The sequence below is a fragment of the Borostomias antarcticus genome (genome assembly GCF_949987555.1).
Source record: "Borostomias antarcticus genome assembly, chromosome: 22".
NCBI classification, from domain to species: domain Eukaryota; kingdom Metazoa; phylum Chordata; class Actinopteri; order Stomiiformes; family Stomiidae; genus Borostomias; species Borostomias antarcticus.
Window position 1 is genome coordinate 1,872,239 of NC_140255.1, and position 15,978 is coordinate 1,888,216.

The following is a 15,978-nucleotide window of genomic DNA, read 5'->3' on the forward strand; positions in this document are numbered from 1 at the left end:
GTACATACACAGAATGTGTATCAGGGTTTGCTTTTGTGTCTGTGTATGTGTTTTCTAATACAATATGTGTAAGTGTACAGTATACCAAGTGTGTAAGTGCTTGCGTATGTGTGTGTGTGTGTGTGTGTGTGTGTTGGAGGGGCCGGAGGAGGGGTTGCTAGAGGGCCTAGTGGCAGGCAGGGAGGGAGGGAGGGAGGGAGGCAGGTAGGGAGGGAGGGAGGGAGGGAGGGAGGGAGGCAGGTAGGGAGGGAGGGAGGGAGGGAGGGAGGCAGGTAGGGAGGCAGGTAGGGAGGGAGAGAGGGAGGGAGGCAGGGAGGGAGGGAGGGAGGCAGGTAGGGAGGGAGGGAGGGAGGTAGGTAGGGAGGGAGGGAGGCAGGTAGGGAGGGAGGCAGGTAGGTAGGGAGGGAGGGAGGGAGGGAGGGAGGGAGGGAGGGAGGCAGGTAGGGAGGGAGGGAGGGAGGGAGGGAGGCAGGTAGGGAGGGAGGGAGGGAGGGAGGCAGGGAGGGAGGGAGGCAGGTAGGGAGGGAGGTAGGGAGGGAGGCAGGTAGGGAGGGAGGCAGGTAGGTAGGGAGGGAGGGAGGGAGGGAGGGAGGGAGGCAGGTAGGTAGGGAGGGAGGGAGGCAGGGAGGGAGGGAGGGAGGGAGGCAGGGAGGGAGGGAGGCAGGGAGGGAGGCAGGGAGGGAGGGAGGCAGGGAGGGAGGGAGGCAGGTAGGGAGGGAGGGAGGCAGGTAGGGAGGGAGGGAGGGAGGGAGGAAGGTAGGGAGGGAGGCAAGTAGGGAGGGAGGGAGGGAGGCAGGTAGGGAGGGAGGGAGGTAGGGAGGGAGGGAGGCAGGTAGGGAGGGAGGGAGGCAGGTAGGGAGGGAGGGAAGCAGGTAGGGAGGGAGGGAGGCAGGTAGGGAGGGAGGGAGGGAGGCAGGTAGGGAGGGAGGGAGGGAGGGAAGCAGGTAGGGAGGGAGGGAGGCAGGTAGGGAGGGAGGGAAGCAGGTAGGGAGGGAGGGAGGTAGGGAGGGAGGGAGGGAGGGAGGGAGGCAAGTAGGGAGGGAGGGAGGCAGGTAGGGAGGGAGGGAGGCAGGTAGGGAGGGAGGGAGGCAGGTAGGGAGGGAGGGAGGGAGGCAGGTAGGGAGGGAGGCAGGTAGGGAGGGAGGGAAGCAGGGAGGGAGGGAGGGAGGGAGGCAGGCAGGTAGGGAGGGAGGGAGGGAGGCAGGTAGGGAGGGAGGGAGGCAGGTAGGGAGGGAGGGAGGGAGGAAGGTAGGGAGGGAGGGAGGGAGGGAGGCAAGTAGGGAGGGAGGGAGGCAGGTAGGGAGGGAGGGAGGGAAGCAGGGAGGGAGGGAGGGAGGGAAGCAGGGAGGGAGGGAGGGAGGGAGGGAGGCAGGTAGGGAGGGAGGGAGGGAGGGAGGCAGGTAGGGAGGGAGGGAGGGAGGCAGGTAGGGAGGGAGGGAGGGGGAGGAAGGTAGGGAGGGAGGGAGGGAGGGAGGCAAGTAGGGAGGGAGGGAGGCAGGTAGGGAGGGAGGGAGGGAGGCAGGTAGGGAGGGAGGGAGGCAGGTAGGGAGGGAGGGAAGCAGGTAGGGAGGGAGGGAAGCAGGTAGGGAGGGAGGGAGGGAGGGAGGGAGGGAGGGAGGGAGGGAGGGAAGCAGGTAGGGAGGGAGGGAGGCAGGTAGGGAGGGAGGGAAGCAGGTAGGGAGGGAGGGAGGGAGGGAGGCAGGTAGGGAGGGAGGGAGGGAGGGAGGGAGGGAGGGAGGGAGGGAGGGAGGGAGGGAGGGAGGGAGGGAGGGAGGGAAGCAGGTAGGGAGGGAGGTAGGGAGGGAGGCAGGTAGGGAGGGAGGGAGGGAGGGAGGGAGGGAAGCAGGTAGGGAGGGAAGGAGGGAGGTAGGGAGGGAGGGAGGGAGGCAGGTAGGGAGGGAGGGAGGGAGGGAGGGAGGCAGGTAGGGAGGGAGGCAGGTAGGGAGGGAGGCAGGTAGGGAGGGAGGGAGGCAGGTAGGGAGGGAGGGAGGTAGGGAGGGAGGGAAGCAGGTAGGGAGGGAGGGAGGCAGGTAGGGAGGGAGGGAAGCAGGTAGGGAGGGAGGGAGGTAGGGAGGGAGGGAAGCAGGTAGGGAGGGAGGGAAGCAGGTAGGGAGGGAGGGAGGGAGGGAGGGAGGGAAGCAGGTAGGTAGGGAGGGAGGCAGGTAGGGAGGGAGGGAGGCAGGTAGGGAGGGAGGGAGGGAGGGAGGGAGGCAGGTAGGGAGGGAGGGAGGGAGGGAGGGAGGGAGGTAGGGAGGGAGGCAGGTAGGGAGGGAGGGAGGCAGGTAGGGAGGGAGGGAAGCAGGTAGGGAGGGAGGGAGGGAGGTAGGTAGGGAGGGAGGCAGGTAGGGAGGGAGGCAGGCAGGTAGGGAGGGAGGGAAGCAGGTAGGGAGGGAGGGAGGGAGGTAGGGAGGGAGGTAGGTAGGGAGGGAGGCAGGTAGGGAGGGAGGGAGGCAGGCAGGTAGGGAGGGAGGGAAGCAGGTAGGGAGGGAGGGAAGCAGGTAGGGAGGGAGGGAGGTAGGGAGGGAGGGAGGGAGGCAGGTAGGGAGGGAGGGAAGCAGGTAGGGAGGGAGGGAGGGAGGGAGGGAGGGAGGAAGGTAGGGAGGGAGGTAGGGAGGGAAGCAGGTAGGGAGGGAGGGAGGCAGGTAGGGAGGGAGGGAGGCAGGTAGGGAGGGAGGGAGGCAGGTAGGTAGGGAGGGAGGGAGGCAGGTAGGGAGGGAGGGAGGTAGGGAGGGAGGGAGGCAGGTAGGGAGGGAGGGAAGCAGGTAGGGAGGGAGGGAAGCAGGTAGGGAGGGAGGGAGGGAGGGAGGGAGGGAGGGAAGCAGGTAGGGAGGGAGGGAAGCAGGTAGGGAGGGAGGGAGGGAGGGAGGGAGGGAAGCAGGTAGGGAGGGAGGGAAGCAGGTAGGGAGGGAGGGAGGGAGGGAGGGAAGCAGGTAGGGAGGGAGGGAAGCAGGTAGGGAGGGAGGGAGGTAGGGAGGGAGGGAGGGAGGAAGGGAGGAAGGGAGGGAGGGAAGCAGGTAGGGAGGGAGGGAGGCAGGTAGGGAGGGAGGGAGGTAGGGAGGGAGGGAGGGAGGGAGGGAGGGAGGGAAGCAGGTAGGGAGGGAGGGAGGGAAGCAGGTAGGGAGGGAGGGAGGGAGGGAAGCAGGTAGGGAGGGAGGGAGGGAAGCAGGTAGGGAGGGAGGGAGGTAGGGAGGGAGGGAGGGAGGAAGGGAGGAAGGGAGGGAGGGAAGCAGGTAGGGAGGGAGGGAGGCAGGTAGGGAGGGAGGGAGGTAGGGAGGGAGGGAGGGAGGAAGGGAGGAAGGGAGGGAGGGAAGCAGGTAGGGAGGGAGGGAGGCAGGTAGGGAGGGAGGGAGGGAGGGAGGGAGGGAGGGAAGCAGGTAGGGAGGGAGGGAGGGAAGCAGGTAGGGAGGGAGGGAGGGAGGGAAGCAGGTAGGGAGGGAGGGAGGGAAGCAGGTAGGGAGGGAGGGAGGTAGGGAGGGAGGGAGGGAGGAAGGGAGGAAGGGAGGGAGGGAAGCAGGTAGGGAGGGAGGGAGGCAGGGTGTTGCAGCCGCCAAGCGTCGGCGACATTAACTAACTTCTGTTTTATAATGGAGATTAATGAATGCAGGGTTTGCAGGAGCGGGGAGGGGACCGAGACACACACACACACACACACACACACACACACACACACACACACACACACACAAACACACACCACTCACTGGGGCAGAGCAGTTGGTGCTGCCAGTCCGTGACAGCTTGCGCCGCGTTCTCTCTCACGTCCTACAATGGGGGGGGCACGCACTCGGGGCGGGGGGGCGGGACAGAGATTGACAGGTGCTGTTAAACGAGCTCTGTACCCAGGCTATTATGGCCTTGGTGTGTTTGTGTGTGTGTGTGTGTGTGTGTGTGTGTGTGTGTGTGTGTGTGTGTGTGTGTGTGTGTGTGTGTGAGAGAGAGAGAGAGAGAGAGAGAGAGAGTACACACAGAGTTGTTGAGTATGAGGCAGCACTGGCCTCTAGGTGGCTGCAGGGTGGATGATGTTTTCGGAGTGGGCATGAGGACAGACACCATTACTAAATACACACACACACACACACACACACACACACACACACAATTGATTAATTAAAAATCCATAATGCAAAATCCAGATCCATAATGAATGAACTGTTAACAATTGTATTTGGCATTATGTTTTATTTACTGTCACTATTTATCAGAAGCTTAAAATATACAAACGCTGATTTGATTGCTTGGGTACTTTTTCCTCAGGTCAGGTGTTTGTTATGTGAAATTAGAACAGGCAGGACGTTCTCATCCTCTTCCTCCTTGACTAGCCGTTCTCATCCACTTCCTCCTTGACTAGACGTTCTCATCCACTTCCTCCTTGACTAGACGTTCTCATCCTCTTCCTCCTTGACTAGCCGTTCTCATCCACTTCCTCCTTGACTAGCCGTTCTCATCCTCTTCCTCCTTGACTAGCCGTTCTCATCCACTTCCTCCTTGACTAGACGTTCTCATCCACTTCCTCCTTGACTAGACGTTCTCATCCACTTCCTCCTTGACTAGCCGTTCTCATCCACTTCCTCCTTGACTAGCCGTTCTCATCCACTTCCTCCTTGACTAGCCGTTCTCATCCACCTCCTCCTTGACTAGCCGTCATCCACTTCCTCCTTGACTAGCCGTTCTCATCCACTTCCTCCTTGACTAGCCGTTCTCATCCACTTCCTCCTTGACTAGCCGTTCTCATCCACTTCCTCCTTGACTAGCCGTTCTCATCCTCTTCCTCCTTGACTAGCCGTTCTCATCCACTTCCTCCTTGACTAGCCGTTCTCATCCTCTTCCTCCTTGACTAGCCGTTCTCATCCACTTCCTCCTTGACTAGCCGTTCTCATCCACTTCCTCCTTGACTAGCCGTTCTCATCCACTTCCTCCTTGACTAGCCGTTCTCATCCACTTCCTCCTTGACTAGCCGTCATCCACTTCCTCCTTGACTAGCCGTCATCCACTTCCTCCTTGACTAGCCGTCATCCACTTCCTCCTTGACTAGACGTTCTCATCCACTTCCTCCTTGACTAGCCGTCATCCACTTCCTCCTTGACTAGCCGTTCTCATCCACTTCCTCCTTGACTAGCCGTCATCCACTTCCTCCTTGACTAGCCGTTCTCATCCACTTCCTCCTTGACTAGCCGTTCTCATCCACTTCCTCCTTGACTAGCCGTTCTCATCCACTTCCTCCTTGACTAGCCGTTCTCATCCACTTCCTCCTTGACTAGCCGTTCTCATCCACTTCCTCCTTGACTAGACGTTCTCATCCTCTTCCTCCTTGACTAGACGTTCTCATCCACTTCCTCCTTGACTAGACGTTCTCATCCACTTCCTCCTTGACTAGCCGTTCTCATCCACTTCCTCCTTGACTAGCCGTTCTCATCCACTTCCTCCTTGACTAGCCGTTCTCATCCACTTCCTCCTTGACTAGCCGTCATCCACTTCCTCCTTGACTAGACGTTCTCATCCACTTCCTCCTTGACTAGCCATCATCCACTTCCTCCTTGACTAGACGTTCTCATCCACTTCCTCCTTGACTAGCCATCATCCACTTCCTCCTTGACTAGACGTTCTCATCCACTTCCTCCTTGACTAGCCGTAAAGTCATCCTTTTTATCATCAAAACAGAAGTGACCATAGTGAACATAGTGAACATAGTGACCATAGTGAACATAGTGACCATAGTGACCATAGTGAACATAGTGAACATAGTGACCATAGTGAACATAGTGAACATAGTGAACATAGTGAACATAGTGAACAGCCTATTACTGAATGTACTTCAACCTACTATGTAATATAATAGATAGTGATTTCAAGGCGTAAGGATTTGGTTCATGAATTGAACTGAGGAGAGAGCAGCCTTCTGAGGGGCATGTTTGGGGGGGGGTCTGAATCAGACAGGGTCACCCCAGAGAGGGGCATGTTTGGGGGGGGGTTTGGTCTGAATCAGACAGGGTCACCCCAGAGAGGGGCATGTTTGGGAGGGGTCTGAATCAGACAGGGACCCCCAGAGAGGAGCATGTTTGGGGAGGGGTCTGAATCAGACAGGGTCACCCCAGAGAGGGGCATGTTTGGGGAGGGGTCTGAATCAGACAGGGTCCCCCCAGAGAGGGGCATGTTTGGGGAGGGGTGTGGTCTGAATCAGACAGGGTCACCCCAGAGAGGGGCATGTTTGGGGAGGGGTCTGAATCAGACAGGGTCCCCCCAGAGAGGAGCATGTTTGGGAGGGGTGTGGTCTGAATCAGACAGGGTCACCCCAGAGAGGGGCATGTTTGGGGAGGGGTCTGAATCAGACAGGGTCACCCCAGAGAGGGGCATGTTTGGGGGGGGTTTGGTCTGAATCAGACAGGGTCACCCCAGAGAGGGGCATGTTTGGGGAGGGTCTGAATCAGACAGGGTCACCCCAGAGAGGGGCATGTTTGGGGAGGGTCTGAATCAGACAGGGTCACCCCAGAGAGGGGCATGTTTGGGGAGGGGTCTGAATCAGACAGGGTCACCCCAGAGAGGAGCATGTTTCAGGAGGGTCTGAATCAGACAGGGTCACCCAGAGAGGGGCATGTTTGGGAGGGGTCTGAATCAGACAGGGTCACCCCAGAGAGGGGCATGTTTGGGGAGGGTCTGAATCAGACAGGGACCCCCAGAGAGGGGCATGTTTGGGGAGGGGGTTTGGTCTGAATCAGACAGGGTCACCCCAGAGAGGGGCATGTTTGGGGAGGGGTCTGAATCAGACAGGGTCACCCCAGAGAGGAGCATGTTTGGGGAGGGGTCTGAATCAGACAGGGTCACCCAGAGAGGGGCATGTTTGGGGAGGGGTCTGAATCAGACAGGGTCACCCCAGAGAGGAGCATGTTTCAGGAGGGTCTGAATCAGACAGGGACCCCCAGAGAGGGGCATGTTTGGGGAGGGGTCTGAATCAGACAGGGACCCCCCAGAGAGGAGCATGTTTGGGGAGGGGTCTGAATCAGACAGGGTCACCCCAGAGAGGGGCATGTTTGGGGAGGGGTCTGAATCAGACAGGGACCCCCAGAGAGGAGCATGTTTGGGAGGGGTCTGAATCAGACAGGGACCCCCAGAGAGGGGCATGTTTGGGGAGGGTCTGAATCAGACAGGGTCACCCCAGAGAGGCCTGGTCCCCAGACCAAGCCTTTATGATGACGGTGAGGTAATGGTACGGTGTTGTAGTCTGCGCCAGCTGTTCACCAGGGAGACTGAACTCTCCGAGCAAATCACTTCCCCCTTCCCTCCGTCTCTCTCTCTCTCTCATCATCCACACCTCCCCTCGTTTACCAGTCTTCCCCCTCTTCTCTCTCTCTCTCTCATCATTCACCCCTCCCCTCGTTTACCAGTCTTCCCCCTCTTCTCTCTCTCTCTCTCTCATCATTCACCCCTCCCCTCGTTCTTCCCCCTCTTCTCTCAGCCGGTGAACCTGCTCTATTCACTGCTCACTCAAACTGTCGCCCGCTAGCAACTGTGTCTGTGTTGCTGCCATCTTGTATTCCTCCTGCGCTCAACGTATCTCTTTGTCTCTGCCTCCTCCTGTCTTCCGCCCTAGCCTGTCTCAGCCTGTGTGTGAGCCAGGTTAGCCTGCCAGGCTGAGGCCCAGACTGAGGCCGCTCCTCATTGCAATACCCCAGAGACCTCCAGCAGAGGCTCCCACAACACCAGCTCTCATCCCCAGAGCACAGCCAGCCCTCACCCACCTGCTACCCTCCCTCCTGCTACTCCCTCCCTGTGTGTGTGTGTGTGTGTGTGTGTGAGTGTGTGTGTGTGTGTGTGTGTGTGTGAGTGTGTGTGTGTGTGTTTCCCTCCACATCACACTGTTCCTCTCATTTACACCTACCCTGGTCTCACCTCTCTGTTCCTTTCCGGTACTTCTTTCCTCTCCTCTGCCCTCCTTTCCTTTCCTTTCCTCTCCTCTCACATCCTCTCCTCTCCACCCCCCCCCCCCCCCTCCTCATCCCATCCTCTCCTCACCATGCCTCTCCTCTCCCCTCCTCACCCCGGGGCCTGTGTGTGTGTGTGTGTGTCTCCTCCTTAGCTGTGCTAACCCCAACCCTCCGACCGTCTCCACAGCCAGCTTCTATTTATCTATTTATCCTCTCTCTATTTATCTATTTATCCTCTCTATTATTGTTATTAAAGAGACATGGCCGTGGTGACCCGCTGGGCTGCCTGTGAGGGATTGGAGTCTTCCTCCTCTGGGCGCTGGGAGAACAGCCTGGGGGCGGCGGATAGAAGAGGAGGAGGAGGAGGGGGGATGAGGATGGAGGGAGATAAGGAGAGGAGAGGGGGGGGGGGGGTGAATTAGACAGGGGAAATTCAATAAACAGATGCAACGTGGCTCTAATAAGATGGGGGTCTGCAGTGGTGGATGGGAAGCACCGAAGGCAGTATGAAAGTGTTAATGGGTTCCCAGCACCTCGGGCAACTCCCCCCCACCCCCCCCCATAACCCAAACCCCCACGGTGCTGGTGGAGCCACCAGTAGCCATTTTGAGTGAAGGCCCTTACGCAGACGCCCACTGTTCACCACAATTTGCTATTAATTTGTGGAGTATTGCGGCAAAATAGGCGGCCTACCAAGAAAACAGGTGAGTGGCGCGTAGAGGCGGGACTGGGGGGAGAAAGGGACAGTTGGGCGGTGGGTGGGGTGGGTGTTGACGGTGGGGACGGGGCCCAGTATGGAAGATGTGTGAGCTGTGTGTGTGTGTGTGTGTGTGTGTGTGTGTGTGTGTTTGAGAGTGACATGGGTTGGGGTGAGAATGAGACAGCTGCTTGCTCTAGGCTGTTTATCACACGTAGGATTTGCCATTAAAGCTAAACTCTGACATATAGTCTGTAAAACATTGATTACATTTTAATGTTTCCCTTATTTTACAGCGCCGACTCCCATAATCTACTATCTGTTGCGTGCCTGACACTTGCCAGCTATTGGATGATTTTCAGATGCACTAAGAATGATTTAATCTACTGAAAGTATCTAATGTGATACTGCCAGGATTATGTTGTGGGTTTATAAAAGTAGTACAATTGTAGCTCCTTTTTACCCTGAATTTGATTGTTAACCATATCAGGGAACACAGCCAATCCTAAATGTATATATGTACAGTATACTGTTAGAGCCGGGTTCAAATAAAACATGAACTAAATCTAATGTTTGTTGTCTTTTCAGGAGGTGCTGTTGAAGAGAGCAGCAGACCTGGTGGAGGCTCTTTACGGAATGCCCCACAATAACCAGGTATGCGCAGATATCTCTACCGTTATCTCAAAACGTCTCGTTCCCTTTGCTAACGTAGGGAGTTGAGCACAGTCTGGTTAGGAGAGAGCAGCCAGGTCACCCAGTCTAGGAGAGAGCAGCCAGGTCACCCAGTCTAGGAGAGAGCAGCCAGGTCACCCAGTCTAGGAGAGAGCAGCCAGGTCACCCAGTCTAGGAGAGAGCAGCCAGGTCACCCAGTCTAGGAGAGAGCAGCCAGGTCACCCAGTCTAGGAGAGAGCAGCCAGGTCACCCAGTCTAGGAGAGAGCAGCCAGGTCACCCAGTCTAGGAGAGAGCAGCCAGGTCACCCAGTCTAGGAGAGAGCAGCCAGGTCACCCAGTCTAGGAGAGAGCAGCCAGGTCACCCAGTCTAGGAGAGAGCAGCCAGGTCACCCAGTCTAGGAGAGAGCAGCCAGGTCACCCAGTCCTGGGAGTCAGGCGAGGGTTTCCACGGGGCACAGACACGACCCTGCTGCTCTTTGAAAAGGACACCAAACTAATAAAAGAGATCCTTACCGCTTGTCTTTTATCCATTTAAAGAGGGGTCCTGCACTTACTTAACTATCGTCTCTCTGCTTCACATTTTCACCCGCCCGACGATAAACAAAGACAAATAAGTTGTCAAAAAACGAATGAGATAAAAGCATAAAATACTCAAAAATAAACCCCCCCATCCCTCCTGCTTGTGGTTCCCCAGGAGATCATCCTGAAGCGCGCGGCCGACCTGACGGAGGCCCTGTACAGCGTTCCCCGCAGCCACAACCAGCTGCCCTCGCTGACGGGCTCCGCCGCCCACGCCGGCATGATGGGGGTCAACTCCTTCAGCAGCCAGCTGGCCGTCAACATCTCTGAGGCCTCGCAGGGGGACCAGGGTGAGTCTGCCAGACCCCAGACCCCGCCGTGTGTGTGTGTGTGTGTACTGTGTGTGTGTGTGTACTGTATGTGTGTGTGTGTGTATGTGTAAACAATATACTGTAGGCGTGTTGAATTGCAATAATTTCACTAAAATTGTTACTTTCTAATAGTCTAGGTTAGACAAAGACAGGAGACAGAGAGATTGTAACAGTCCTCAATAGGCCTGGTTATTTGTTTTTCCATGCTCAATAAATGCATGTGAAGGGTGTGTGTGTGTGTGTGTGTGTGTGTGTGTGTGTGTGTGTGTGTGTGTGTGTGTGTGTGTGTGTGCGTGCGCATGTGCGTGCATGTGCTGACATGGGACAGAGTCAGCGTATTGGAAGCAGAGCTGCTAATGAGTTCAGAAATGCAGACGACATCATGAATAAAACACATCCGAGTTCAAACACAGAATGCAACCAGCAGCACACACTTTGACAAGGTTGTAAAGAATTGTACGTGTGCACATGCATACAGTATATGCATATATATATATATATATATATATTTATACACACACACATATAGTCAATGTAAACACCTTGTTGAATATATATACCTGTCACCATCACATCAAGTGTGTGTTTACATTAAACTCATTTTGTCACTACTGCAGGAGTGTGTGTAAATGAGTGAATGATACATGACGCACAGATACATACAGGGTCTCTAGGCTCATCGTCAGATTAATCATATTTACAATCGGCAGTGCGGTAGCCTGGCCCGGACCTGAACCAGCGACCGTTCAGTCACATGCTCTAGCCACCACAGGCTACCATCATATGCTAGTGTAGGGATTTTATATTTCTAATATATAACCAGAGCACCTGAAGGAGAGTGTATTCATCTTACTAAAACATGTAAAACCCACGTTGACTCCATTTTACATTACTAAAGACTCGCATCCCCAGCAGCTCATCTGATAACATATAAAACTGAGCATTAATCACCAGTTAAGGATGGATGGTGAATAATCCCACAATCCTAGAGGTTCTCGAGGGACAAAGGAATTTTTGCATACCCCTTCCCCATTCAGCCCCCCCCCCCCCCCCCACACACACACACACACACACGCACACACACGCACACACACAGAAACTATAGAGGAAGGGCCATGTTTTCTTTCAACCGGCAGCTCTGGAACCGATGCACAGGAAATAGGCCTGAACGTGCGATGAACAGATTGCTCACGTCGGAGCGGTGGATACGCCAAGATGGAGGAAACGGGAGGGGATTCTGAACTGCGTTCTGTCCCCTGACACCTCCGGCATTCTAGTTCCCCCTCTTTTCTCTCTCCGCCCCCCCACCCCCCCGCCCCTCGTCTGCTTTTCACATCGGCAGCGGAGAGAACACCTACAGAACGCTATGAGATCATGGGAAAAGGGCCGCGGCCATCGAGAAAAATACATAATTCCATAGTTCATGTCCGCACTCATTGGAACATTACACCTAGGATCCCACTGTTTCCCCACTAATGTTATAGAACTATGAACTGCCTCTTTGTGTCCCTTGCAATTACGTACTACGGATGAAAACATTAATGTAAAACAGCAGCTCACATGCCCCTGCCTTATCAAACGCACAAGGAATGTTATACACTGAGGCAATTCTGGTAGGCATACTATGGGATCTGCTTTGCTTCACGTTGTCTTTTGTGAAAAATGGATTATTTCATCCCTCCTCTGGTGTTTCTCATAACTTGAGTTCCCTCGCTTTGCCTCATGTTGACAGTTTCCTTTAGAACCAATAGCTGTACCCGGTGCTTGTGGCCTGTCTAAATCTCATTGACCTCCAGAGGCTGACCTGGTTGTTACGTCAGTCAGTTGATCGCCGGATAGGGTTACTGACTGCTCCCCCTAGGCAGGCTTGTCCTTCATCTTTCACCCACACAAGTGCAATGTAGTTACCTTAACCTTCACCTCACCCCCCCTCGTCTTCCATTCCTCTGCTAATTGACCCTCATCCCCAATGCATAGAACACCAACGTTCCCTCCAGCATCCAGTGACCTTTAACCTTTTTTCATGAGGGTTTCTCCTAACCTTGGACCCACACTTAGAGAAAACAGTCACAACCAACTAGCAGTGTACTTTCCCCCTTTCTCTCAATGTATGTATGTCTCTGTCTCTCTCTCTCTTTCTTTCTCCCTCTCTCTCTCCCTTCCTCTCTCTCTTTCTCTCTCCCTTTCTCTCTCTCTCTCTCTCTCACTCACTCTCTCCCCCACTTCCTGGTTCGGGCCAACGCAATTCCCAGCAGGAGAGGAGTTGATGGAGCGCTGCCCAGGGATCAGGGAGAGTGCAGGCAATGGGAAACACATGTCAGGGAAAACAGTGAAGGGAGAAGCAGAAAGGGACAATCTCTAGCAAAGCCACACCGTGTCCAATTTAACTTTGCAGTTCATCAGGGAATCAGAGACATATTGCTCTGGCTCATCTTAAAGTCCCTTCTCTCGCTATGGCGCTTTATGGTAGCTGATAAAGTATGACTTCACCTTGTTACTGAGGGAGCGCAACCGAGTGAGCTGTTCTTTAAGTACTTGGGGAGATGCAGAAAACATCACACGGCAGTCATTTCACCAGACCCAAAATGCATTTTCGCTTCACTCGCTTTCTGCGTTTCACACTTAAGCTTTAACTAACCCCTCGTATCCTTCCCTCCTCCTGTTCAGGTTACTCCCGTAACTCCAACAGTGTGTCCCCCCGAGGCTACGTGCCCAGTTCCACCCCCCAGCAGTCCAACTACAACACCATCACGTCCTCCATGAACGGATACGGAGCGGGAATGACCAACCTGGGGGTGCCTGGCTCACCCAGCTTCCTCAACGGCTCCAGCGCCAACTCCCCCTACGCAAGTAAGTCCCCGGTGCGCCCCCAACTCCGCCGGCTCTCAGTGATACTGTAGGTATCATGATTAGTCATTTCACCTGGTCTCAAACCACTTCAACTGCGGGAGTCATTTGACTCCTACACTACTGATCACGTGAGGGTGAACCAGTCTTTGGCGACTGCAGTGTTTGATTGTTTTCCTAAGATCCTGTTTGCCCATTGGCTGTCTCACCGGCGTATTAGTGCTACTTTAAATAATTTCAGTCACTTATTTCTGCTCGATTGTTTGTGTCTGGCACGGTGGAACCTATGGACCCTTCCCAAACATGCACTCGACACGCCAGGCAGACTCAAGCAAACGATAAAGTCATTGAAAGGATATCAAATGAGTATTACTTCCCAGGTCTGAGAGAAATACCCACGGCAGTGACACAGCAGCCCTGGATGACTGTGAGTGGAGGATACCTGTTGCATGATAGCCGTCAGGGCTCCTCTTCTCTCCCTCAGTGGCGCCCCCCTCAGGGCTATCAGCGGCTGATCTCTCCTACACCACTCTGTCCTGATTAACACGCCTCTCGAGTCCCGACTCTCCTTGAGGTCGCAGGTGTTCGAGAGAGTAATACACTCTCTGTCTGTCACCCCTCATGGGAATTGCTTATTGTTTTGGCTACAGTCACAGAGACCAAAGTCTCACAGAGACTACTTTAGATTGTAGCAGACAAAACAATGCTTTGGTGTCAGTTCGAACGCATGGTCTCTGGATACTAAACATACGGTGGGTTCTCCTACTGCGTAGCTCGATTTGCAGTTGTAGGGGAAGGCATGGTTTGTTTCTGTACAGTACATTCCGCTGAGGTACAGGACCATGAATTGTTTAAGTCTTCATCTACTTCAACAGCTGTCCCCTGTTTCATCTCCCTCATTACTGTCCACTACTAACCAACTAACACCTTCATAAATCATTCATGCTTTGGACAAAACCCATAAGGTTCAACTTAGTTACGAAACATCTCATGTGAAACTAAAAATATTTATTCATAATCAAAACTGCATTAATTTTGTGATTCAGATGGATGTTTTTTGGCACAAAAGGAAAATGATCATGTTTGAATTTTCCTGTCCATATGCGGTTACATTTCAAATCTGCTTTCCATACCGAGTTAGTGGGAACTAAAAGCTGGATAATATACTGTACTGTAGGCTTGCCGTACTGTACATGCTATACTGATGTGACTTTGTTCCATTGCATGTTAAATAATGTTCCAACCCCTGTGGGATTGTCTGCTGACGGTGAAACGACTAGGTGAACTGTCCAACTGTTGAACTGTGACAGAAGTTAATAGCATACACTTTGCCCCTGATGAATATGTGAGGGGTGGAAGAGCAGAGGCTATAAGAAACAAGCTTATCATGAGATGATTTCACTGTAGGCACGGCCATGCCATACACACATGCACAACAATTATTTTTGAGTACATGGTTGGATGTCGCCACTGTCCTCGAGACAAGGTATTGTTTGTGTCAAAGGTCTAATACGGGCCTTCAAGTTATGGATCAACTTTGCAGATTTTGCACCTCTCCGAGCATGTGACTCCAGACCGGGGCTCTCCCTCAGACAGGCCTCCATATTTTCCAAGACCCCCATGCATGCCCCTCATTGCACCTCATCTCCGACCATTCACTCACCAGCCTCTGTCTGTCTGTCTGTCTGTCTGTCTGTCTGTCTGTCTGTCTGTCTGTCTGTCTGTCTGTCTGTCTGTCTGTCTGTCTGTTTCAGTCACCCCCTTCAGCCCTCTGTTAGGATCTACCTCCCTCCCCTCCTCCTCCTGCTCATCCACCTCCACCCCTCTCTTCTCCGCTGGTCCCATAGGCCCTTATTCATTCTCTCTTGTCCATATGATCTCTGCAGTCAAACAGAAGAGCGCCTTCGCCCCTGTCGTGCGGCCACAGACCTCCCCGCCCCCCACCTGCACCACCACCAATGGCAGCAGCCTACAGGGTGAGCATCCCGCCCCTTTCTGGCCTCGCAACCCCGCCCATTTTTGTTTAGAAAAAGGGCAGATGAGGGAAAACAACCCTGTAATGCTAGAACTTGCATCATGGCAGAGCACAGTAACGTGGCTGAGGTAGGAGTGGGTTTTAAGGTCAAAGTTGATCCATAACTTCTGGTTCTTTGGTGAGATGGATTTTTGGAATCTTGGAAACCTACTCATGTTCAAAACATATTCATCACAACCAAACCATTTGACTCTTTGGAATGTTAGTTTACATAAGTGAATTACAGTATGAATCGCCATAATGGGACTGTCTGCTTTGAATGTCTTCAAAGCAGTCTCACATGCATCCTTTTTTTTTTAATCAAAATTTACTCAAAATAGGATTTTCCCATACCGACATTTTGACACCCTCTTAAACTAATTTTGGTTAATGGTCTTTGCTGTTGACACATGGTGCCTATCGTTTTGTGATAACCGGTGTATGTGTGTCTTGTTTCTGTTTCAGCCATGGCAGGTCTCATAGTCCCACCCATGTGAAGAGGACTCCTGCCTGGCTGCCAGATTGGTTGTGAGTCTCCACAACCACAGCTTGAATCTCAGCAGCCCTGTGAACAGAACCGTCAAACTCCAATACTCCAGGAAACATAACAGCACAAAGTCTGAAAATACCCAGTTCCCTGCAACTTTTCAATGTCGCAACATTATGTTTGTACGGTTAGTTAACTTCATGGTCACCTCCCTCTTTTACAATCTCTGACTTGAGAGACATTCCTTGCCTGTATAGGTAGCATTCCCACAGAGGAGGTTGTGTTAACAGTTAGCCAATCAGAAAATATAGCAATGTGAATAATAGACTGTGGTTTCAAAGGGCAGGTATCAACTCCTCATTGTGAGTATTGTCCAAGTTAAACGAGGCTTATTTGCATGATTGAAGTTTCTTAAGACTGGATCTCCTTGTGAACTGAGTTCATGTTCAGTA

At 53.8% G+C, this 15,978-nt stretch overlaps 1 protein-coding gene across 1 annotated transcript in view; it reads left to right on the plus strand.

The window, feature by feature from the left end:
• LOC311323662 (transcription factor COE3) overlaps nucleotides 1-15,536 on the plus strand; it is a gene marked incomplete at both ends in the record, with an annotated part of 106,883 nt that extends 91,347 nt beyond the window's left edge. The window contains 5 exons of the mRNA XM_084455950.1: nucleotides 9,205-9,270; nucleotides 9,983-10,157; nucleotides 12,846-13,028; nucleotides 14,912-15,001; nucleotides 15,505-15,536. Coding sequence (XP_084312076.1) covers nucleotides 9,205-9,270; nucleotides 9,983-10,157; nucleotides 12,846-13,028; nucleotides 14,912-15,001; nucleotides 15,505-15,536 — 546 coding nt within the window. The remainder of the gene's footprint in view (nucleotides 1-9,204; nucleotides 9,271-9,982; nucleotides 10,158-12,845; nucleotides 13,029-14,911; nucleotides 15,002-15,504) is intronic.
• Nucleotides 15,537-15,978: the final 442 nt, after the last annotated feature.